The 25,084-nt window shown below is 43.9% G+C and overlaps 1 protein-coding gene across 2 annotated transcripts in view; it reads right to left on the minus strand.

Moving 5' to 3' along the window:
* CCBE1 (collagen and calcium binding EGF domains 1) overlaps nucleotides 1-25,084 on the minus strand; it is a 228,529-nt gene that overhangs the window by 20,280 nt on the left and 183,165 nt on the right. The window contains exon 11 of one of the 2 annotated variants that reach the window (XM_084629503.1): nucleotides 19,009-24,815. The exons of the other annotated variant lie outside the window; for it this stretch is intronic. Coding sequence (XP_084485629.1) covers nucleotides 24,582-24,815 — 234 coding nt within the window. The 3' untranslated portion in view covers nucleotides 19,009-24,581. Of the gene's footprint in view, nucleotides 1-19,008; nucleotides 24,816-25,084 lie in introns of those variants that run through there. 2 annotated transcript variants of the gene reach the window in all.

Below are 25,084 nucleotides of genomic sequence, written 5' to 3' on the forward strand. Positions count from 1 at the left end.
GCATTATTAAGAGATTAAGGGAGACTTGAAAGAAGTGAAGGAAAGTCTTCCTATAGCAGCTGCCTGGCAGGGCCAACCCTCCTTGTTTCCAGATGCTGACGAGGTTCAGGCGGGAGGGGATCACTCCTTTTCAGCCGCAAGTTTCAATGCTTGGTTTCAGCCCAGAAGTGAATTTTAGCCAAAATCCCTTCACTCTTTTTGGAGTTATGGAAAAGTGAAAAAAAAAATGAATGAATTTGATTTAACATGGGGAAAAAATGGTAAGACCCTTTTAGCTCAAACGTAACTCAACGCTAGCTGGTCTTTACAATTTGAAATATTCACAGAGGCTGGAGTCTCACGGAGATCTAGGCTCTTTCATTGTTTCTTCTTTTCCCCTCCAAGAAAGAATAGTAGTTATAAGATTTACAAACTCAGAGCCTCATCAGCTGGGTGATAGTAACTTTTGCTAATGCTGGGAGCTGTGATGCTATCTGTGGTTATAAGTTATTTACATGATACATCTGTCCCTGTGAGCCTACTGCTGTAGTCCCCAGGTGCTGTAGATGGATAATTGAAGCCAGTGTTCAGAAGAGAAGGTCAGATCTCCATCCCGCTCTTTAGTGTAATCACTAGGCACACTTGAGTGCACTGCTGGTCTCTCTCTGGGGAATGCTAGAGTAAAAGGTGAGTCTTTCAGCCTGAGGGATGGGATCAGACGAAAATGCCACATTTATCCAAATGTTCTTCTCGTTGGATGGCAAGGTTGATAAAATCAGGAGCTCAGAATGCATTATAAACAGGGATAGTCTGCACCTCACTATTCACAATCACAGAATGTTCCTATTTGGGCTTACTTAGCTCTCTCTTACTCCTCTCCGCAGATGAGCCCCGCCCCTTCTCCTCCTGACCTGCTAATGCTAGAGAAAGTGCTAACCTACAACTATCTGTTCCTATTTCTGTCTGTAACTTAACATGTCAGATATAGATGCTTCACAGGGGATTATGCAACTGCCTTACTTATCACATGTGGTCCATGCACTGATTAATTCCTAAATATGACCGGTGTCTATGTAGAATACCTGCTCAAGTGTTCAATTTATTTGGATCAAAAGAGCCATGGCATAATCAAGCGTTTAGTTGAATGAGCAATTCACTTTGAATAGCACAAATATTTGGATTCAAGTGTATGTCAGTAACGATCAATTGAAATCTTAATAATGAAAGCCTGTGGGAACAAAATGGGTATAAAAGAGAGGGAAAGATTCTTTGTGGGGGTAAGTCATTGCAGAATGACTACCCAAGAGGTTTCCCCACTGCAAATATACAGGTTAGTTAGGTTCTGAGCTAGAGCAGAATGGGACACAGAGCTGACGATGAATCAGTCTGGCCAAAGTACACAAGTACAACCCACCTTCATATTCTGTCCTTTGTTTTCTTTGGTTTTAAAAGTCTAGGATGAGAAAAATGATAACCTCTTGATGTTAAAAGAATGTAAGGAAGTTGCAGGACCTGCTGGCACCACTGGGTAATTTTAACTAGCCAAGCACACACTGGTTGAATGGCCGCTGGGGCCTGGTTAGGGGAAGTAATTATTCTCACATGCTATTTGGGAGGCGCTAACTCACAACTCAGCCTTGTGAAATACATCAGAGTTAATAACGGCAGCAAGTGTAGGGCTGTCAAGGTTCCTCCCCCACTCTGAACTCTAGGGTACAGATGTGGGGACCTGCGTGAAAAACCTCCTAAGCTTATCTTTACCAGCTTAGGTCAAAACTTCCCCAAGGTACAAAATATTACACCCGTCGTCCTTGGATTGGCCGCTATCACCACCAAACTAATACTGGTTACTGGGGAAGAGCTGTTTGGACGCGTCTTTCCCCCCCAAATACTTCCCAAAACCTTGCACCCCACTTCCTGGACAAGGTTTGGTAAAAAGCCTCACCAATTTGCCTAGGTGACTACAGACCCAGACCCTTGGATCTTAAGAACAATGAACAATCCTCCCAACACTTGCACCCCCCCTTTCCTGGGAAATGTTGGATAAAAAGCCTCACCAATTTGCATAGGTGACCACAGACCCAAACCCTTGGATCTGAGAACAATGAAAAAGCATTCAGTTTTCTTACAAGAAGACTTTTAATAAAAATAGAAGTAAATAGAAATAAAGAAATCCCCCCTGTAAAATCAGAATGGTAGATACCTTACAGGGTAATTAGATTCAAAACAGAGAACCCCTCTAGGCAAAACCTTAAGTTACAAAAAAGATACACAGACAGAAATAGTTATTCTATTCAGCACAATTCTTTTCTCAGCCATTTAAAGAAATCATAATCTAACCCATACCTAGCTAGATTACTTACTAAAAGTTCTAAGACTCCATTCCTGGTCTATCCCCGACAAAGACAGAATATAGACAGGCACACAGAGCCTTTGTTTCTCTCCCTCCTCCCAGCTTTTGAAAGTATCTTGTCTCCTCATTGGTCATTTTGGTCAGGTGCCAGCGAGGTTACCTTTAGCTTCTTAACCCTTTACAGGTGAGAGGAGCTTTCCCCTGGCCAGGAGGGATTTCAAAGGGGTTTACCCTTCCCTTTATATTTATGACAAGGGCGCTCCCGTGATGAAAAGTGCCCTGTGCACAGTTAGGGTTGACACTGTAATGCAGGGTGACTTTCTGAAACAGGTGACTCAGTGACTATGAACTTTAAATGGGTAGATTTTTAAAATGAGGAGGAAAATTGTTAATAACAGGCTGAAGGGTTAAAACAAAAAATAAAAACTCAAACCACAGAGTTTTGGAATCTCGCAAAGAACGTCATCTTTGAGGCACAGAAGGTGTGAGTACCTCTAAAAAGAAAAGGCAATGAGTAGAGAAAAACTACATGGTTAAGCTTCCACATGAGCTTATTAGGGCTAAAAAAAAAAAGCATCCTTTAAAGAACAGAAAATGCTTTCAGGATGACATCAATAGACAGGAAGATGCAGAGCCAAGGAAGATATTAACTGTAAATTCAAAAAAGGACACAAGGCCAATCTGACTAAGGCACCTCTTCTGTCACAAATACTTTCCCATCTCTGCCCTCCAATGTGTCTGTAAGTGTCTAACCTGTGCCAGGGAAACCCCTGTGAACACAGACTCTCCACAGGGCTGCAACACTGCTAGCACCAATGGCCACCCACAGAGCTTTGGAGAGCTGCAGTGACAGTCCCTCAGAAGTGGTCTGCTGGTGCCGTGAACCTGGTGTGGCCAAATGATTTCGGAGTGAGTGGGTGTGGAATAAATACACTTTGAAGGAATGTGAGCTGAATGAGCACAGCACAGAGAATCACCCCTGAGAGCTAGTACCTTTCATACGGAAATGGCAGTAGGAGTGTGAGCCTGTTGATGCTCCCAAACTCTACGGGGCATTGTAATTCAGGAAGTTCCTATAGTGTAATGCCAGGTAGTAGGGGACAAAAGACAGAGACAAGGCTCCTCTCACTCAGCAATTCTGAAATATGTTTTTGAAAACGAAGTAAATTCCCAAACAAAAAGCTCTGTTATTCTAAAGTTAAAGGTCAAGCGTATGTACAATACCACTTACTTAAAGGTTAGAACGAAACACTTCAGAAAAACATTAACAGAAAAACAATAAACAGGCACTGGAAAACCAGGAAATTCTGAGTTAAAGTTAAACTTAGTCATAGATTAATAGATTCCAGGGCTAGAAGGGACCACTGTGATCATCTAGTCTGAGCTCCTGTATAACACAGGGCGTAGAATTTCTCCAAAATAATTCCTAGGGCAGATCTTTCAGAAGAATATCCAAGCTTGATTTAAAAGCTGACAGTGATGGAAACTCCATCCTGACCCATGGCAAGTTGTTCCAATGGTTAATTACTCTCATCATTAAAAATTTACACCTTATTTCCAGTCTTTAACCTAAGCTGGTAGAAATAAGCTTAGGGGGTCTTTCATATGGGTCCCCACATCTGTACCCTAGAGTTCAGAGCGGGGAGGGAACCCTGACAATAAATAAAATAAAATAAAATAATAATAATTAATAATTCCTCATGCCTTTGATTGGGTACACTCTGGAACTGCTAGCACTGTACCACTATGTGTGGAATTGGGAACAAAGACAGACTGGACATGGTAACCTTAGGGCAATTTAATCGAGGAAATATGGACACGTTGAATTTCCCTAATGATTCAACTGTGCCATCTGCTGGGGAGCCATGGAAATACAGCACTGTAACTGACTTTTAATACAGAAGGTAACAAGGAACTCTAGAGCGTCTTTTACAGTTATTAGTTGACTCTGCATGGGATGATTATTTTCACCCAGTAATTTCTTCTTGTAGTTTCATGTGCCTCTTGATATGAAGCATTGGTCACCCGTTGCTTTTCCCATTATGCTCCCTGCCTGTGGAATCTCCTTACTCTGGCGACTTACGCAGAGTCTCCTACAGCTTTAAATTAGTTGACATTTTATTTAATTAGTTCTGCATTCGTTTATCAAAGGCTTGATCCCACAGTGCCTAAGGTCAAGCTTCCCAGATGGCTCCCTGTTTTGCACTGTTGGGAAGTGTTCAGAGGTACCTGCCAGAAGAGCACCCTATAAAGAGAAGTGATTGATTAATCATAGAAGCTAGAGGTGGAAAAGCCTGTTAGGTCCATTACTCTATGTATATAAGTAAGAAAGGCAACAGCTGAGGAGAGTGAAAATATAGTTCTTTCTTCTGAGGTTCCTGCCTCCAAAACCCATGGATCCATAGCCTCACCCCACTAAGACTAACCCCAAACATTCCCTTTTATGCAGCTGATATGAAGGGATTATACTATAGCAGGACAGAATCAAACAGCAGTGCCTGGAGGTCAGGGAGGTGAGAGATTCCAGCCAAACTGAGGGTCCTTCCAGGTAAAGGATAAAGTAGACTGGTGGTGCTGGGGACAATTGCACTGCAGCTGTGTGTGCTGACCCTCTCCTCTGGCTAGAGGATTGTGGCTAGAGCCTGTCAAGCCAGATCCTGACAATGAATTCAAGTATACTGAGAAAGAAAATAGAAATGGGGAGAAGAGAGAGCAAGCAATGGACTCATGTCATACACTGTGCATTATTGTTGCGTCTGCCGACATACTGAGCCAGTGCTGTGGATGTGAGTTCTTTTGAGTGGCTGAAATAGACAGTGGAACATCCTTTGTTCACAGCCAAAAATCTACAGATTAGCACTACCCCGGTTAGATCTGATGCCAGCTGCCAGGCACAGATGTTGATTGTGCTGTAGTTTATTATTCGTAGCTCCTGATTAGACATGTCCCCATGTCCTCAGTCCCAAGATATATAAACAGTAAAAAATATCTTACTGGAGTGAAATATCATTTCCTTCCCGCACCAGCCCACCTACCAAATCATGGCACCAATTTACAGCCACAGCTAGCCCAATCTAAAACCAGGGGAAGGGAAGTTTTCTTTCTAGTTACCCTCTTTCTCACTGGGGAACCCAATTCCAAACCAGTCTGTTCCACTGAGATGGATTTATGAGTCTCTCTCTGTGCCAAAGCACAAGCTCTACCTTTGTTTTTGTTTTTTTAAAGGACATTATTACATAAAACCAAATGTAACACTTCATTTGTCACGTCTTTAATTTCCTGCCTGTCCCCAACGTTTAAATCAGTTCTTGTGATACCATCTGGATTTCCAAAAATGTGCTCCCCAAGGTAACTTGAGTTGTGAAATATTGGGCAACACATGACCAAGTTTTTCATTTTCTCTGGGAATGTGTTTTCGAAAATTTTGATGCTGTGTATCAGGAGAATGAAGAACTGTTCTTGATTTTATTACCTCTTTCTTGATCAGTCTCTGATCAGATACAGTCTATATTCCTTTCCAGTTGACCCCTAGCTCACAAAACCAGAAACCAAAACAGTAACATACAGGATACTACCCATGATCACACTCCATAAGCAAGTCAACATGCACAAGATAAATTTGAAGAATGTGTGAAACACACTGTAAAGTACATAGTGTAACTTTATAGGGAAGACGGTAGAACCGTACATTAAAGCAAGACAAATCAAAAATCAAAAGCATTTTCTACCTGAGATTGATTCTCCTAAAAATTCTCACAGTTGCTACTACCAGTCCAGCTCCATCAGTGGTACCTTCAATGGGACTGGTAGCGTAGATGTAGCTGCCTGTATTTTAACCACCAAGGCCTGGATGCACAAAAGGAATTAGGTGTTTTTGACACTGCACGTCACAGCATCTAACTGTTAGGCACATAGAAAATCACTGCAATGCATAAAGCCTGAGTTAGGCGCCTAGGTTTCTCTATAATGACTGGGGAGAGATAGGTGCTTTAAATTGTGATTCACAGAAGCCAGCACATTAGGCAGGGACCTGCCCGAGCTAGCTAATGGGAGATGCTAACCAGAGGGGTGTGCTAAGTCCCACCTCTCTCACGGATAGAGGCACCTTAGTCCAGGTCATGGGTGGCAGGTGAACACACCTTAGGGGAGGCTAGCCCCCGGTCCCTCCTGCTCTGTCCAAGGCCCAGCCTCTTCTGCCCCGGAGTTTCCCCCGCCCCTGGGGGTGGAGTGTGGGTGAGGCCATGCCAGGTTGTTTGGGGAGGCACAGCCTCCCTCTCCCTACGATACCCACCGCCCATGGTCCAGGTTGCAAGGAGGCGCTCATCTCTGCTTGCGATTCTCACCCAGGATCCCTCTTCTGGAGTAAGGAGCCAACACTATTTTTGCAAGAAAATGGGGGAGGATGGAGGAGGACCTCCCTTATAACTTTTAGCCTAGTGGTTAGGATAGTCAACTGGGAGACCCCCAGTTCAAGTGCTCTCTCTGCCTGAGGGGGGAAAGGATTTAACAGGGGTCTGCCACCTCTCAGGTGAGTGCTCAAACCACTGAAGCTGTGTACTCTGGATAAATAATTAAAGGGTCATTGGAGCAGGGGACTAGATCCTGGTCATTCACAGCCTGGGTGAGTGCGCTAACCATCGGGCTATCAAGGCACGCTCTCTCTCTCTCGGGATCTTATGACTCCTTAATCATTTATTCACAGCTTCAACGGTAGAGACTGAGGGTGCCCAATGTCAGAATATCCCGCTGCCCAGTGGTTGGAGCACTCAACTAAACAAGTGGTAGATCCCTGTTCAAACCCCTTCTCCTGCTCAGATGGAGGGGGGACTTGAACCGGTGGTCTCCCACATTTCAGGTGAGTGCTGTTGTGATAACTGGGCCTGCAAATTGTGAGTTCAACTGTAAAAAGTGAGTGAAAGTTCATCAGTTGTCATAATAACCTATAATAAATATTAATGAGAAAAGGTACACAAGGGACATACACAGACAGACTGAATTAGCCCAAACTAAAAGGCCTCCTGACTAACTCAAGGACTGTGTTAAGAGCGTGCCAGTAAACAATAGAAGTGTGGGACCCAGAACTCACTGAACCAAAATTGGTGTGTCGGAAACTAGGCCTAATTTGTGGACAAAATAACAAGGAGACGGGATAGTCCACTCATCACTCCCTTTGCAGGTCCTTAAAGAGACTGTGGGGACAAAAATTAGCTATGGGAGTGAGCTTCATCGTCATGGCTTCCTGAGACCCCAGACCTTCTTGGTCCTAACCCTGACCACACCAGGCAAGAGAGAGGGACCCCGATGACATTGCCCCTGCCACTGGTCTAGCTGAATCCTGACCACCACCTGGGTTGAAATGGATTGGACTTTAACAACAACAAGTTCCAGCCCATTTCAGCTAACTTCTCTTTTCTCCAAAAAGACAGGTGTTACTATCTTTGATACCACTAAGAGACTGTCAAACAAGGGGGGTTTTCCTTCTAAAAACTCTCTCCACCTAGAGGCGAAGGGCACAAGAGACGTTGTTAAAATGAAAGCCTTAGTTAATACTTTACATTTCAAGTGCTGTAATTGTTTTTCCCTTCTTTTCTGTAGATTTAATAAATGGTCAAAGGATTTTAATGGTGTGTTCGCCATGGTATTAAGGAGACTGAGGTCGCTGTTTATCAAACCCCAAACCCCAAACCCCTTGTTTGAATTTTTTTTATTGCTGGACAGCGGCTGGGTTATGTTAACACCTTTAGCCCCTATATTCCATCTAAATTAATACAACAGTCCCTCTGAGTTATGAGTGAGCCTTTCCCCCTCCGGGCTCAGCATTAGACAGCTTCTGAGCATGCCTACTGGATCAGGCCCCACACATGAGTTAAGTGGCCAAACTCCTATCTTTCCACAGTTTGTGGATCACAAACAGAGTCAAGTCCTTCCCTGCAGCCCAGCGTTAGGCACCTATCCCCAGGAGAGGGGCACGGCTTATCACACCCCCTTCTAATCAGCATCTTCCACTGGTCACCTCAGGTGGGTCTCCACCCGGCATACTGGTTTTGTGGCCCACAGGCTAAGGCAGGGCTTCTCAGTCTTTGTCTTTCTGCTGCCCCCCAACATGCTGTAAAAGCTCCATGGCCCACATGTGCCACAACAACTGTTTTTCTCCATGTAAAAGGCAGGCTGGTATTGGGAGTAGCAGGCAGGCCAACTGCCCAGGGTTCCACGTCATGGGGCCCCCACGAAGCTAAGCTACTGAGTTATGAGGAGAGGCTGAGGGAGCTGGGATTGTTTAGCCTGCAGAAGAGAAGAATGAGGGGGGATTTGATAGCTGCTTTCAACTACCTGAAAGGGGGTTCCAAAGAGGATGGCTCTAGACTGTTCTCAATGGTAGCAGATGACAGAACGAGGAGTAATGGTCTCAAGTTGCAGTCGGGGAGGTTTAGATTGGATATTAGGAAAAACTTTTTCACTAAGAGGGTGGTGAAACACTGGAATGCGTTACCTAGGGAGGTGGTAGAATCTCCTTCCTTAGAGGTTTTTAAGGTCAGGCTTGACAAAGCCCTGGCTGGGATGATTTAACTGGGAATTGGTCCTGCTTTGAGCAGGGGGTTGGACTAGATGACCTTCTGGGGTCCCTTCCAACCCTGATATTCTATGATTCTATGATTCTACTCAGGCTTCAGGTTGAGGCCCAGTTGGCAGGGCTCAGGGCAGTGGGGCTTTGGCTTTCTGCCCTGGTCCCCAGTGAGTCTAATGCTGGTCCTGCTTGGCGGACCCCCTGAAACCTGCTTGAGGCCCCCCAGGGGGCCTCACTCCCCTGCTTGAGAACAGCTGGTCTAAGGCACCTGTCTCTCCCCATTCATTGGAACCTAGGCCCTTAAGTCAGGCTTTGTGGATCACTGTGTTGTTCCTGTAATTTGTTAGACCCTGCGACGCTCGTAATCGCAAGTCCCTTTGTGGAGCTAGGCCTTTCTGCCTTCCCAGCCATGTCAGAAGCACCCCCTCCCAGTACTTCCTGAGGGCGGGGTCTTTCCCCTCTGGACGAAGCCATGCCATGTAGGGAGTGTTTGTGGATGTGCCACACACAGAGATCCAGCAACTGGGCCACAACACACTCCTTGAAATCCTTCTGGCAAAGAGTTGATAACTCTTCTAAAAATGGCCCTCTTTTCATGCCTGGCTGAAATAGGAACAACTTCTATTTGGTTCAAAAAACAAGACTCAGCTAAAAAAATTATAAAGTTAAGCCAGTTATGGTTTACTGTTAGCTATGGAGGAGGTGTTTAAGGCCCTTAAGCATAGAATCATAGAATCATAGAATATCAGGGTTGGAAGGGACCCCAGAAGGTCATCTAGTCCAACCCCCTGCTCAAAGCAGGACCAATTCCCAGTTAAATCATCCCAGCCAGGGCTTTGTCAAGCCTGACCTTAAAAACCTCTAAGGAAGGAGATTCTACCACCTCCCTAGGTAACGCATTCCAGTGTTTCACCACCCTCTTAGTGAAAAAGTTTTTCCTAATATCCAATCTAAACCTCCCCCACTGCAACTTGAGACCATTACTCCTCGTTCTGTCATCTGCTACCATTGAGAACAGTCTAGAGCCATCCTCTTTGGAACCCCCTTTCAGGTAGTTGAAAGCAGCTATCAAATCCCCCCTCATTCTTCTCTTCTGCAGGCTAAACAATCCCAGCTCCCTCAGCCTCTCCTCATAACTCATGTGTTCCAGTCCCCTAATCATTTTTGTTGCCCTTCGCTGGACTCTCTCCAATTTATCCACATCCTTCTTGAAGTGTGGGGCCCAAAACTGGACACAGTACTCCAGATGAGGCCTCACCAATGTCGAATAGAGGGGAACGATCACGTCCCTCGATCTGCTCGCTATGCCCCTACTTATACATCCCAAAATGCCATTGGCCTTCTTGGCAACAAGGGCACACTGCTGACTCATATCCAGCTTCTCGTCCACTGTCACCCCTAGGTCCTTTTCCGCAGAACTGCTGCCTAGCCATTCGGTCCCTAGTCTGTAGCTGTGCATTGGGTTCTTCCATCCTAAGTGCAGGACCCTGCACTTATCCTTATTGAACCTCATCAGATTCCTTTTGGCCCAATCTTCCAATTGGTCTAGGTCCTTCTGTATCCTATCCCTCCCCTCCAGTGTATCTACCACTCCTCCCAGTTTAGTATCATCCGCAAATTTGCTGAGAGTGCAATCCACACCATCCTCCAGATCATTTATGAAGATATTGAATAAAACCGGCCCCAGGACCGACCCTTGGGGCACTCCACTTGATACCGGCTGCCAACTAGACATGGAGCCATTGATCACTATCCGTTGAGCCCGACAATCTAGCCAGCTTTCTACCCACCTTATAGTGCATTCATCCAGCCCATACTTCCTTAACTTGCTGACAAGAATACTATGGGAGACCGTGTCAAAAGCTTTGCTAAAGTCAAGAAACAATACATCCACCGCTTTCCCTTCATCCACAGAACCAGTAATCTCATCATAAAAGGCGACTAGATTAGTCAGGCATGACCTTCCCTTGGTGAATCCATGCTGGCTGTTCCTGATCACTTTCCTCTCATGCAAGTGCTTCAGGATTGATTCTTTGAGGACCTGCTCCATGATTTTTCCAGGGACTGAGGTGAGGCTGACTGGCCTGTAGTTCCCAGGATCTTCCTTCTTCCCTTTTTTAAAGATTGGCACTACATTAGCCTTTTTCCAGTCATCCGGGACTTCCCCGGTTCGCCACGAGTTTTCAAAGATAATGGCCAGTGGCTCTGCAATCACAGCCGCCAATTCCTTCAGCACTCTCGGATGCAACTCGTCCGGCCCCATGGACTTGTGCACGTCCAGCTTTTCTAAATAGTCCCTAACCGCCTCTATCTCCACAGAGGGCTGGCCATCTCTTCCGCATTTTGTGATGCCCAGCGCAGCAGTCTGGGAGCTGACCTTGTTAGTGAAAACAGAGGCAAAAAAAGCATTGAGTACATTAGCTTTTCCCACATCCTCTGTCACTAGGTTGCCTCCCTTATTCAGTAAGGGGCCCACACATTCCTTGGCTTTCTTCTTGTTGCCAACATACCTGAAGAAACCCTTCTTGTTACTCTTGTTACTTGTTACTCTTGACATCTCTGGCTAGCTGCAGCTCCAGGTGCGATTTGGCCCTCCTGATAACATAAGCATGTGCTTATGTAATAGGCTTGGGGAAAACACTATGCTAAGATTAATATAACATTCCTTTCCTGTACCTCAGCTTACCTCTCTACTGGGGTACAGAATAGAGTTTAGTCTTTTCAGAACTTATGTAAAATATACAGAGTTAAATCTCAGAGAACAAAAGTGACACAAAAATCTCTAAAGAAAAACACATTTACTAAATCCATCCAAGTGTGTGTGTGTAAATGCAAAACAGTTTACTTATAAAACAATTGTGATTATTGCCAATAACAACTTTTTAAAGATAACACTTTCAGGATGTCTTCCTCAAGTTTTTTCCTACCCCAGATTTCAATGCAAAATGTCAATTATGCCCACACACATACATATGGTGCCCTAGGACTCTTTTATGGGAGGATTTACCCACTTCCGTCTCTGAGTTGTGGTCTCCAAAACCTCTGTAGAGCTGCAAATTCCTTTAAGTTCCTATAGTCTCCTTCAAATTCCCCTTGAATCTCTGCAATTTTCACAGCCTGCAACCATTCCAGTCCTCCTCTTCATCTACAATGTGAAGGAACCTGCAGTTAAATCCAACAGAACTGGAAAGTCCCTGGAACACGACACTTACAGCCACTCCTTCTATGGTTGCGCCATTACTGAATGTACTGTTTGGCTCCCATTCCTGCTATTTATAAACTCCTCCCCCTCCTGTTGAGTTCCTGTTGGTTCCACTTTCATAGAGTATCTCTGGGTGTCTTCTGCCAGAGTGCTTGCCCACCATGGAAATCACCTAAGTCGCTTCAAACCGCTAATGAGTATTCCTAATGCCTACCACATGCAATTTCTGGATGATTCTTACCTATCCAGCAGGGTCATCCCATCCAGCTCCAGCCAGTGTGCAGGCACACAAAGCACCACAAACAAAAACATAAACCAAGTAATAAATGAACATCACCTCTCCAGCGGAAAGACTGGGAATAGTACTGTTCTTATTCTTTGTAATTGCTGCAGGATCCAGCCTGGTCCCACTGGGCTAGATGCTGTTTGCGCACATAAGAAGACATTCTCTTCATCCCATTTACCATCTAATTTATCGGGTCAGCCTGTGTGAGAATTGACTGTTTCAATTTTCTCAAAAAGAAAAGGAGGACTTGTGGCACCTTAGAGACTAACCAATTTATTAGAGCATAAGCTTTCGTGAGCTACAGCTCACTTCCTCAGATGCATATCATGGAAACTGCAGCAGGCTTTATATATACACAGAGAATATGAAACAATACCTACTCCCACCCCACTGTCCTGCTGGTAATAGCTTATCTAAAGTGATCATCAGGTGGGCCATTTCCAGCACAAATCCAGGTTTTCTCACCCTCCACCCCCCCACACAAATTCACTCTCCTGCTGGTGATAGCCCATCCAAAGTGACAACTCTTTACACAATGTGCATGACAATCAAGTTGGGCTATTTCCTGCACAAATCCAGGTTTTCTCACATCCCCCCCACCCCCATACACACACAAACTTATTGTCGGCCAACCCAGAGAAACAAATTCCTGCGGCATCCTGATGGATACTTGGAACTTCATTAGCTCAGCGGGGACAGCATGCAGATCCTTCTGCTTTCATGGTTTCTGCCCCAGCCACTGGGCTAGCCGAGAATCTCCGTTAGCTGCAAGCACTCTTGGTAGCTGTGTTTCTTCCTATGCCATACCAGGCACCCTGGACTGGGAATTTGGCATGATCATGCAACTAAGTCTGTATGGGCACAGCTGCTTGGAACACAATGCAGAGGTGCAGGGGTGTGCCTGCAGTGTCAATTACAGGATCAAGGCCTTAGTCACTGCCCTTGGTTGTTGGTGTGGTAATTTCACCCGGCCTCGGGGGATAGAAAGTGGGTAAAACCAAGATAAGGTGACTGTAATATCACAAAAATTGTCTGCGGGCCTCTGGGCCCTGTGTAACTGCTTTTGACTCACTCTTGTAAGTGGCCTTATCTGACACCTCCCAAGCATGCTGGGAGTACACACAGGATAGTCCCTGCCTCAAAGAGGTTACAGTTTCGGTTCTTCTGAGAGAGACAAAGGGTTAACAGAACAGAGGGGAGGCCTTGTGAGGCGGGAGGGCATGATTTACAGCAATAGGATTGCACTGTTACCCAGCAAAGGTTAGTACACAGCACAGCGAACATCTTTTGTTACAGCAGCTTTGCTGAGTCCCTTGTTCTATACATCATAGCACTAGCTGGGCTGGGCAAAGTAATTGCTAAATTTCATGCTGACAGACGGCATCCCTTTCAGTGTTAAGTATGCATGAGTTAGTGAAACAGTTCAGCACGCAAACCACAGCCCCTCTCTTCCCCCAGCCAGATCCTGTTTTGCCAGGAAAAATGTCCTTTCTTGGTCACAGAAAAAAAAAACCAAAAAAACAAGCAGCAACTGAAACGCAAAAATACTCCCCCCTCCTAGCTTGGGGTTTCTTACCAGCCCCAGGAGTAACAAACAGCCTCACCTGTCCTTTTCCTGGAACAGTGGCTCTGATGGGCTCTCCCTGAAACACCTGTATGAGCCTGACTGGGTGTTATTTCCCTGTGTGCCAGGGACAGCATAAAACCTCTGCATTCTGCCATCACACTGCGACGCTGAGGGATGAGGGTGGGTAAATGACTTTCCCAAAGTCACCCAGGAAGTCGGAACCAGGATTCTGACAGAGCATTCCTGACTCCCAGCCCCCATTCTAACAACTGGATAATAAATATTGCCTCGGACATTGACATTTTTCACGGTATTTTAAACTATGAGCTTCCCCTAATGTAGCTCCTCTGTTCTGCTACACCAAAATGCAAACCACGTTGGATACGCCAACTGTAAACAAAGAGACCCTATGACTAATTATGTTTATTCTGACATAAAGCAAATTAATTTACATTAAATGCTTTCATGCACAGACTGTGTTGAACCTTGTATAATGAGTATGACAAGCCTTAGGACTTCAAGATGCTGATAGTTTAGTTAACAAAACGCAGAAGAAATCTGATTACCGTTTCATGTGGTTTTAGAATCGTGTTTTGAAGCCACTTCATTGTAAAATGATTTCCAGCTGTTATTTCCTCTTTGAATTTGTTTCACATTATTTAATTTGTGCAACTTTCACATTTCTAGACTTTCAAAAGGGAAAGTACCAGCATCTGGCTCTCTCTATTTCTTTTAAACATAGGTTTGTCAGTTTTGAAATATACTTTTTATGGTATATAATCTGCAAACAAAGGAAAGACAGATTGTAACTGCGCCATCTACAACACTGGCAAGAATGTATCTGAGTGACATGGCCAAATTCTGCTCTTATTTACACTCATGCATGTATATAACTGAGAGCAGAAACAGGCCCAGTGTGTGTATTGTTACTAAATAAAAATGTGACAATGTCAGTCATTAAGATGAGCCAGAGCTGGTCCAGAGAACCAGATTAAATACTGTATTACAGTGAGAAAAATGTAAAAGGAAAAATAGCCAAGAAAGTACTCCAGACTATCTTTAACTTCACATGCTGAAAGACAGCCCTTTGCCTCATCTACCAGGCACATCTATTTGTAAAAGCAAATGCAAACTATTTTGGGATCATTAGCAGTTTGATGTAACTGTTTCTGACTCTCATAAAATGACTGGCACGTGTAATGTGGCTGTGAAAGGAGAGATGCGACTGTGCTGTGGTCTGAGGCTAAAGTCTCTTCAGGTGAGCAGTTAATTGCATAGCAGGTGACCATAGGTAGGTTGCGTTCTGAGGTGTCACAAATGATGGAATCGTCTGAGTGCTGGCTTAACAAGTCAGACTATTTCAGTGCTACTTTCTTTGTTAAAACGTGTCTGTGATTATTGACAACTCGTCTTGGGACCCTCAGCCTAAGTGACACACTAATTCATGTGGTTTATGTACCCTAGTGGAAATTTTAGTAGACTGTAGAATCAGTCATCTTGCCTCTGCTGGTGTCTACTGTAGGAGTAGTAACAAGTAGCTTAGCTCCCTTGTTCAAAACCTATTTTCCCAACTTGAACCAATGGAAAGCGATTGTAAATTTGGATTTCTGGTAAAAGGCCCAGTTTCTCTCACTTCTTCTTGTCTACGGCCTGAGGAAACAAGTCTGTTTCTCAATAGGCAATGTGTTGTGCTGTGAACGTAACGTCTACTGCTACCAAGCAAAGGCTATTCATTTTCTGTACTTTGCGCATAGTTTAAGCCATGTCCTTATCTATCAGTGTCAGCAGGAGCTGTGTGGCTAATTCCCAGAGCAATAGCCATATGTTTTTGCAACAAAATTTGCAGTCACAGTGCTATCACAATATAGATGTTTCCCCACTTGGTCTGTGTAATGTCAGAGTTCATAAATAGCACCTCAACTCCATAGCACCAAAACAATCAGTGTGAATCTTAACTAATAGCCATGATCACCATGATCTGTCCTGGGGGATCTCAAGACAAACCTGGAGAACTGATTTAGACTGCCTACAATGAGCTTTCTCTTAGTCATGCACCAGTGGGAGTTCCTAACAGTGGTAACAGTGGCAGGGTGCTATTGTAAATCAGCTGCCAGCATTTTTACCACCATGTCATCTAGACCTGTTCTGAGAAGGTGCAGACACTATGGGGTTACTTACTTCAGGAGCCAGTCTCCATTGGCATTGTGAGCAACAGCTGGGCTGCACCAATGGTAGTCCACTAGTGGGTGTGATGGTGGCAGACTAGGTGACAGGTCATGCCGAGGTCCACACATCTCAACTAAACACTGACAAATACAGAGCTGGAACCAGTCTCGCTCACCTGTGGGTTAGTATTGTTAAAATAGGTATTAGAGTTATAAGAATGTGTTTAGACTTAAGTGAATGCTTGTGAGTTGCTCTCACTTATAACATCTGTATCCCATACTGTAAGGTCATATTTGCATTGTAAGCCTCTGTAACCGTGTAAATCACCAGACAAGAGAGAGAGACATTAACTAGCTTGAAATGCCGGCCTACAATAAAAGGTGTTATGACCTGCCCCTCAGAGAAAGCCCTTTAACACCAGACAAACTATTGTGGATCATCAAAGCAGACAAAAGACTTTACTGATTTCTCTTTCCCCCATGAAGAGGAGAATGCAATGAATTCCCACCATCAGCTGAGCTGGCAACTCAGAGAACAGGGAAAGGAATAAAAATCCCTGACAAGGGACAACAGAGAGATAGAAGCTGTATCTCTATGCTGCTTAGATTCTCAAGGGCAAGGTTTTCTAGGCATAAGCAAGAGATCCTCAAATACTCCGCTTGGGATAGCCCTAAAGGACATATAGAGCTTGCTTCTTATAGAAGCTATTACTTTTTGAAACTTAAGATTGGAACTCATTTACAAGAGTAAAGCAGGCAAACATATAAACCCACCAATAACTCTCTTATTCCCTTTTCCTAGTTAATAAATCTGTATATAGTTTATTATAAGGATTGGGTGCAAGTGTTATCTTTGGTGTGAGCTCTAAGGTGCAATTGACTTGGTGTAAGTGACTGGTTCTTTGGGACTGGGAGTAACCTGAATACTGCTCTGATGTTTGGTGTAAGGGATAATCTATCACAAAGGCAAGCTTGCCTAGGTGACGAGATAGATCAGTGTATGCAAGGGGACTATCTACGACTCCATGGTTAGGCTGTTGTAGTGCCTGAGGCATTTACACTTAACAAATGGTTGCTGAAATCGAAGTATAGAAATCATGGCCAATTTGGGTTTGGGGCCCTGCCTCTTAACAGCTTGCCCTTAGGTTGGTACTTATGCTCTTGAGCTACTGCAGGACAGCTTGACAGTGGGAACAGTGTGGAAACCACGACAGGGCCCTTAAACACATATCTCTACCTTTTAAAGATCAGCAGTGTGGATATAGCAGTACGTACTAATTCATTAATACCAATACAGTGCGGATACAGCAGTATCATACTCCCATTTCTTTGAAACTCTTGGTAGGTGGATCTACTCTGAAAAGTGATTCTGTAAAAATGACTTCCTGAAGTTTCATGTTAATTGCCCTCCAGAATGTGGAATAAAAAGATGGCGGTGTGTTTCTCTTCCCCGCCCCCCATCAGTCCTCCAAACTGGTAATGGAGGGTTAAGCTAAGTTATTTCTTTCTTGTGCATCATCGCTAGTTATAAATGTCCTGGCTCTCACTACACCTGTGTATCCTCACTGTCTTCCATTTTTGCATGGACACCTGTGCATCCCCGTGGCTTCACCGAGTTTGCACAGGTGAAACTGACTGGAACTTAGTAAATAGTTCGGCTGGCGTTGCACAAGAGAGAGCATGGCCAGCTCACTCCAATGTAAGTGTGTTGGCTCTGCAGGGCTAGTCAAAGTGAAAAGCAGTAAACATTGTATTCTTATCACTAACAAAGTGCATAGACCTCTGAATACAAAAAAAGGACCAAGCTGAATAAGAAGGTGCCATGATTACATAACCACCTTTTAGAAGTGAACCATATTCTGTTGAGTTAAGATCAAAAGTGGAAAACACTATGTAAGAGCTGGGTATTAATGAATTAGTATTATTAATGACCTCACAGGAACATTCACCTGCTGCCTCCTCCCAAATAACAGTTGACAAAATCAAGCAGGACCATGTGTGCATGCATGAATGCGTACGCGTGCGTGTGCACACCCACACATTGCCAACTGGCCACATACATGGAACACCAACAAGAATGAAACTAGTTTCCCAAAGTAAAGATTTCTGTCCAGGGAGAGCAGGCCCATTCAGTCCGCTGGTAGAGAGAATTGTTATAAATGAACAGGTGTTACATATTGCTGCAAAAAGCAGCTTTATGTTGGGAATAATATTCATCAGACTTTGACCACCTAGAAGTTCACAGTGCTACTAAGGTATGAGTGGTAAGGCTGGGTGAAAATTTTCCATAAACACTATTTTTGATGAAAAATTGCTTGTTTTTTGACAAAGCGAAAATGTTCACAAAAGGTGTTTGCTTTCCATGGAAAATTTTGACACTTTGTCAAAAAACTGACCACCTGAAAACCAAAAGGTTTTCCTTTTTGGGTCAAAACCCCAAAAATTTTGATTTAGAAATACTGCCAGTGTGTCTCATAAGAGCTGGGACAGCCATGATGCACTGTGGCATCTCAGCAAAAGGGGAGACTCTGGTGCATCATGGGAGATGTGGTCTGCCCAGGTAGTCCAGCCCATAGAAGATAAGGAGGGCATGAGACACCTGAACTACAATGCCCATGAGGCACTATGGCAGCATTTCTAATTTGAAATATTCAGCATTGATCTGAAAGATTTTGGCTGAAAAATTTCAGGCTTTGATTTTTTTTGTCTAACAGTTGAAATTTTTCATGGAAAAAACCCCCCATTTTCTGACCAGCTCTAATGAATAACATTGTGCGCCATCTGAAAAGATTTAGTAATAGATTTCTCTATTTTGATACAGAAGGGCCTGTATAACATACTTTGTTACATGTGAAATAATAAACAGGAATCTGACTCATGTTTCAGGGGGCTGATATTCTTTTGTAACTCCTAGCCATTTTGTTTTTACCAAAACAAAACCTGGAAAGTTTCAGGGAAAAGATTTGTAACAAAAGCAACTCCCAACAGCATAAGAAAAATATCTTTGTTATTAAGAGTACATCATATAATCATTTTTATATGCATCTTAGTATTTCATATACTTATTATAAATAACATGAGCAGTGTAAAAAAATGTATAACTGGAACAAAATTGTGAGTCCTGGCAAATTAAAAACAAATTCATGGACCCAATTCTCATCTGCCACGACATCAGTGGGGTTCTAATTTATAAACTATGAAATACAACCAGGAAGTGACTTGATTAGAGACTCTTTTACACTGTGATACAACAAGCTATTACTTGAACCCTACTTCAACTTCTTTTTTCCCCCTGGTTTTCTGATTTACCATGACTACACTGGACATTTTCAGGCCGTACTTTTTGCTTTACTATTCCAGCTTTACATGAATGGCTAATCTCATATTGACTTTGTACACTGTTGGGAGACTCAAAAATTTCTTCCAGCTTTGTTGATCTAATTTTGTTAAAAAACTAATACCAACCCATTAACAATACGAATTCTGCCCATTACTACATATGTCTGAAAATGTTTCAATTAAATATTTATTTCCACTATTAATAAAATAATGAACTTTTCACCTTAGTATCCTTCTCTTTTAAACTTAGCACATTTTTAATTCATCAAAATAATATTTCTTTCTAATAAAATTATACATGGTATTTAGGAGATGAAACAAAAGTTGTCATGTGCATGAGACTAAGTAATGAAACTAGCCAGAAGGGTGACTGTTGCTGTATCCATATGTTGGGAACTTGGTTGTTTTTTTTTTTGTTATTTTAAGAATTATAAAGGAGTAAGTAATTTACAATTTAAAAAGCCTCGTCTTGAATCGATTTATCTTATCTGGATTTTTAGTGCTTCAGGTAGGTCACAGAAAATACCTAATACCTTACCTTTTTCTCTGAGGATTTGTGGGCGTGTGTATGTATATAAGTCTCTCTCTCAGAATCCTAAACTGAACAATTTCTGCTACAACTCCTTTATTGTGAAAACTATCATATGGTTAACTGAAAATATAAGAAGAAAAGTCCCTCCCAAAGATCTCTGCTCTGTAAGCACACCTAGGACTAGATCATCCCAGAAGAGGTCACGCTGCCAGAGGAACTCCTGCTGCAACGTGAAAATGGCAGACCTTGCTCAATAGCACCATCCCCCAAGTCCCTGGGACCCAACCAAGGCCCTCTGTGGGGTTGTGAATCTGTGGTGGGGCGGGGCAGGGGGAGAAGGAAGCCCAAGGATGAGACCAGAAGTATTGCTCAGTTAAATCTCCTACCCCAGAGATCTACAGCGTGTTTGCTCAAGAAGTAACACCTTAGGCCACGTAACATTTTCCATGGTTACCCTCCTTTTAAGGATGCCACAAAGGGAGTGGCCAAAAAGGGAAGCCCATTCAGCATAGCTTCCCCAGAACTGGGCTGCCACAGATGAGGTGGACAGAAAGCTGGCTAGATTGTTGGGCTCAACGGGGAGTGATCAATGGCTCCATGTCTGGTTGGCAGCCGGTATCAAGCAGAGTTCCCTAAGGTCGGACCTGGGGCCGGTTTTATTCAACATCTTCATTAATGATCTGGATGATGGGATGAATTGCACCCTCAACAAATTTGCGGATGACACTATGCTATGGGGAGTGGTAGATATGCTGGAGGGTAGGGATAGGGTCCAGAGTGACCTAGCCAAATTGGAGGATTGGGCCAAAGGAAATCTGATGAGGTTCAACAAGGACAAGTGCAGAGTCCTGCACTTAGGACAGAAAACTCCCATGCACCGCTACAGGCTGTGGACCGACTGGCTAAGGGGCAGTTCTGCAGAGAAGGACCTGGGGATTACAGTGGATGAGAAGCTGGATATGAGTCAACAGTGTGCCCTTGTTGCCAAGAAGGCTAACAGCATATGGGGTTGCATTAGTAGGAGCATTGCCAACAGATCGACGGAAGTGATTATTTCCCTCTATTCGGCACTGGTGAGGCCACATCTGGAGTATTGCATCCAGTTTTGGGCCCCCCACTACAGAAGGGATGTGGACAAATTGGAGAGAGTCCAGCGGAGGGCAACGAAAATGATTAGGGGGCTCGGGCACATGACTTATGAGGAGAGGCTGACGGCACTGGGCTTATATAGTCTGCAGAAGAGAAGAGTGAGGGGGGATTCGATAGCAACCTTCAACTACCTGAAGGGGGGTTCCAGAGAGGATGGAGCTGGGCCGTTCTCAGTGGTAGCAGATGACAGAACAAGAAGCAATGGTCTCAAGTTGCAGTGGGGGAGGTCTAGGTTGGAAATTATGAAAAACTATTTCACTACAAGGGTGGTGAAGCACTGGAATGGGTTACCTAGGGAACTGGTGGAATCTCCATCCTTAGAGGTTTTTAAGGCCTGGCTTGACAAAGCTCTGGCTGGGATAATTTAGTTGGGGTTGGTCCTGCTTTGAGAAGGGGGTTGGACTAGATGACCTCCTGAGGTCTCTTCCAACCCTATCTTCTGGGCTGGAGAGGCATGAGTGGGAGAGGCATGGATGGCCTTGGCCCCTGGAAGAGCCCTATACACAGGTTGTGGGGGCTCTTCCCCATGCCTGTTCCACTGGGGACAAGGGCCTGCAGAAAACCTTGTGCCCAACCAATTGGAGTGACATGATGGACATTCCACTAGGGGAACCTTACTAAGGCCCAGATTCAGGAAGGTACTTAAACATATGTCATAGATGTCAATGGGACTACTTGCACACTTAAAGTTAGGCATGTGTTTAAGCAACTTCCTGATTCAGGGTCAGAGTTCTCCTCCCATGGGTATTGCTGCACACCAGGGCAATCTGTCCCTTTGGGTGTCCAGAAGCTTTAATTTGCTGTTTTCCTAGAACTGAAAAAACAAAGCCGAGAACTAAAACCAATGCCTTATTTTAGATCACATTTTCTGTGGTGGGAAAAAATCTTGATTGATTTCCAAAACATCCTGTTCAGTAGTTTATGTTCCAAAAAACCCTCAGGTTATTAATGCATGGAGAATATCAACCTGATCCAGCAGATTAAGTGCATGACATAATTGTATGTATGGGTATATATACAGTTTAAGATTGTGACTATAAATAGTTACCTCCATGAAATTAACTAAGGGTAGGTCTACACTACAGGGCTATGTCAACCTAAGTTACACAACTCCAGCTACGTGAATATTGTCGTACTTTGGATCGACTTACTGCGGTTTTCACACCACACTGGGTCAATGGGAGAAACTCTCCCATTGACTTACCTTATGCTTCTCATTCCAGTGGAGTACAAGAGTCGACGGGAGAGCAACTGGTGGTTGATTTAGTGGGTTTTCACTAGACCCACTAAATCAACGCCTGGTGGATTGATTCACCACATGTCCATTCCCTGATAAGTGAACACAAGCCCTAAGTGGGCCATATACAGCTCACCTAACACTAGTTTAGGTCTTCCATTATGCTGACTCAAAGATTATTCCACTTCTGGACACACCTTCCTTCCCACAACCCCAACCCCCACTGCTTGGTTCTCAAAATATTTCAATCTGCAGCTCACAAAACTCTTCAGAGCATTGAAGGTCCATGAGCTACTGTAATTAGCCTAACCTTTACTGATTATGTAGTCAGTTCTTTTTAATTTGGGATATATACAAAAGATCAAGAAAACAGGAATGAAGAAAAAACTTATTGCATATGATCTGCAGAAATATACCCATAGGAAGGAATTGAAAAGGTATCTGAGGACAATTTGCAAAGAAACTTCGCAAATTTCAAGATTTCCTGAGATTCCCTGCTCCTTTGCTGACACACTGCAGGGCTAATATTAAGAGTTTGAACTACATGGTTAATATAGTAGGGGTATGTCTATACTGCAATTAGACACCTGTGACTGGCCTGTTACAGCTGACTCGGGCTAACTGTGGTGTAGACGTTCAGGCTCGGGGTTCAGCCTGAGCTCTGGGACTCTCCCACCAAGCAGGATCCTAGAGCCCAGGCACCAGCCTGAGCCTGAATATCTACACTGCAATTAAAAAGCCCCTTAGCCTGAGCCCTGCGAGCCCGAGTCAGCTGGCATGGACCAGCCAGGGCTTTTTAACTGCAGGGTAGCCAACATGGACAGTACTACTGGCATAGGAATTACAGTAATTGCCCTCTGGAAGGGAGACATGAGAGGAGACCCCCCTCCTCCCCCCAAAAAAGCCCCAACCAACCCACGCATCTTGGAAAGGTGCTGCTTATATCACTGTCCATACTTGCTCCAGGGAGAACATACAAGCCCTGGAGATGAAGTGGAGCAATGAGGGGTTTTCTTTTGCACTTGTCACAGGGAAGCTGTCTTAACACTACAAGTACTGTAGGAAGAGGAACCATGCAAATAAAATGCTTGTGCTTAATACACTGGAAAAACTGTGTAGACTATAATGGTGGCAAAGTGCCTGCCAGGTTCAGGAATCTTCCCGGAGAGGTAATATACGTTATAGATGACTAGGAGTACGCTAACTTGTCAATCCAACTTTTCAGTATGGATAGGTGTGAGGAATGAGTTCCCTGTTAATTCTTCAATCCCGCTTTCAAACAACGATTTTCTCTCTGGCCCCAGGGCAGTGACGTGACTTTCTCCAGAGTTCACCCATGCCATCCCAAGCACCAGCGACAGTGTTTGGTCATATGTACTCCTTTATTCACTGCTCTTCATTATATACTGAGTCAAAGATTCTTGTGACATATTACACTTAGAAGAACGTCAGTTACCTTCAACTCAGACAGCAGATGCTAGTGCTAGTCGGTAGAAACAACTTGGATGAAAATTCTTTTGCAAACATTTGGCCTCATTCTGATCTCATATACATCAGTGCATCACTGTTGAATTCAATGGGATGACTTTCACGGGTGTAAGTGAGATCAGAATCAGTTAGTGTACCCCAAGTCATCCACAATGTATATTGCCACTCCTTTCAGATAACTGAACCTGACAGTCATTTTGCCACCACCAAGGGTTGGTTGATTTTATCTGTGTGAATCAGCAAACTTGTCTCATTCACACCAGTTCTTCCTCTTAGTAAATTTCCTGCTCCCTTACCCACCCCCACATCACGTATAGACCATATTCTCTCATTGCACAGCCAGAAATCTATTGCTGACTAGATCTGACTGCCTACACTGGATGAGCAGTGGGGTATTTTTAAGGGACAAGCAGAAGTAGTTTTAGGACACACGCATCCCCCAGCTTTACCTTAGCCCTCATTGTATGACACTTCGGACTGACACTTAGCCAACTAATTTCTATTACAATAATGTCTACATACACGAAGCACAAAAACTGACAAAGGCTGGAATGTATGTAACCACCACTAGTAGATGTCTCTGTAAATAGAGAAAGCTACAGTACATGGGGACAAGAAAAGAGAAAACCGGAAAATTATCTATATATTTTACATCATCAGTGCATTTTTATATTATACAACTCTGAACATCTCTCTTTGCTATATATAACCAAACCTAGCTAATGATGGGCTGTTTTGTGCATCCTAGAGTCTTTGGGTGCAATCCTTTGCTTGTAGTCCTCTCCAGAGCCAAAGTCTACTGTGTCATGATAGTTTGTAAATTCCTGAGGTAATGGAAACTCCTCTGCTGATGAGTGAGTCCTGTGTCCAAACACTCGCTCCTGCAGCTCAGCAATGTCATTTCTGATGTCTGCCATCATCAGCAACAGAAAATCGAATGAGCCTGGTGGGCCCTGCAAACATGACGTGTGATCATTAATAATACCTGTTACTTAGTGCTTTGATATTTTCCAAGCACTGCCCAAATATTAACGTACTTATGCTCGGTGGAGTACTTTAACAAAACATTGCTTGGTGTTGGCTGCCTGAAATAAAACATCTCCCCTTCAATCAACCTGGAATAACTCAGAAAAGCAGCTTCAAATGGTAAATGTGTTTAGCAGACAGGGCTCCATCCTGCAAGATGCTGAACACTTCTGAGAGTAGCCAAATGCCTCCGAGC

This window comes from Lepidochelys olivacea, assembly GCF_965140295.1.
Source record: "Lepidochelys olivacea isolate rLepOli2 genome assembly, chromosome: 5".
In the NCBI taxonomy this organism is placed as follows: Eukaryota; Metazoa; Chordata; order Testudines; family Cheloniidae; genus Lepidochelys; species Lepidochelys olivacea.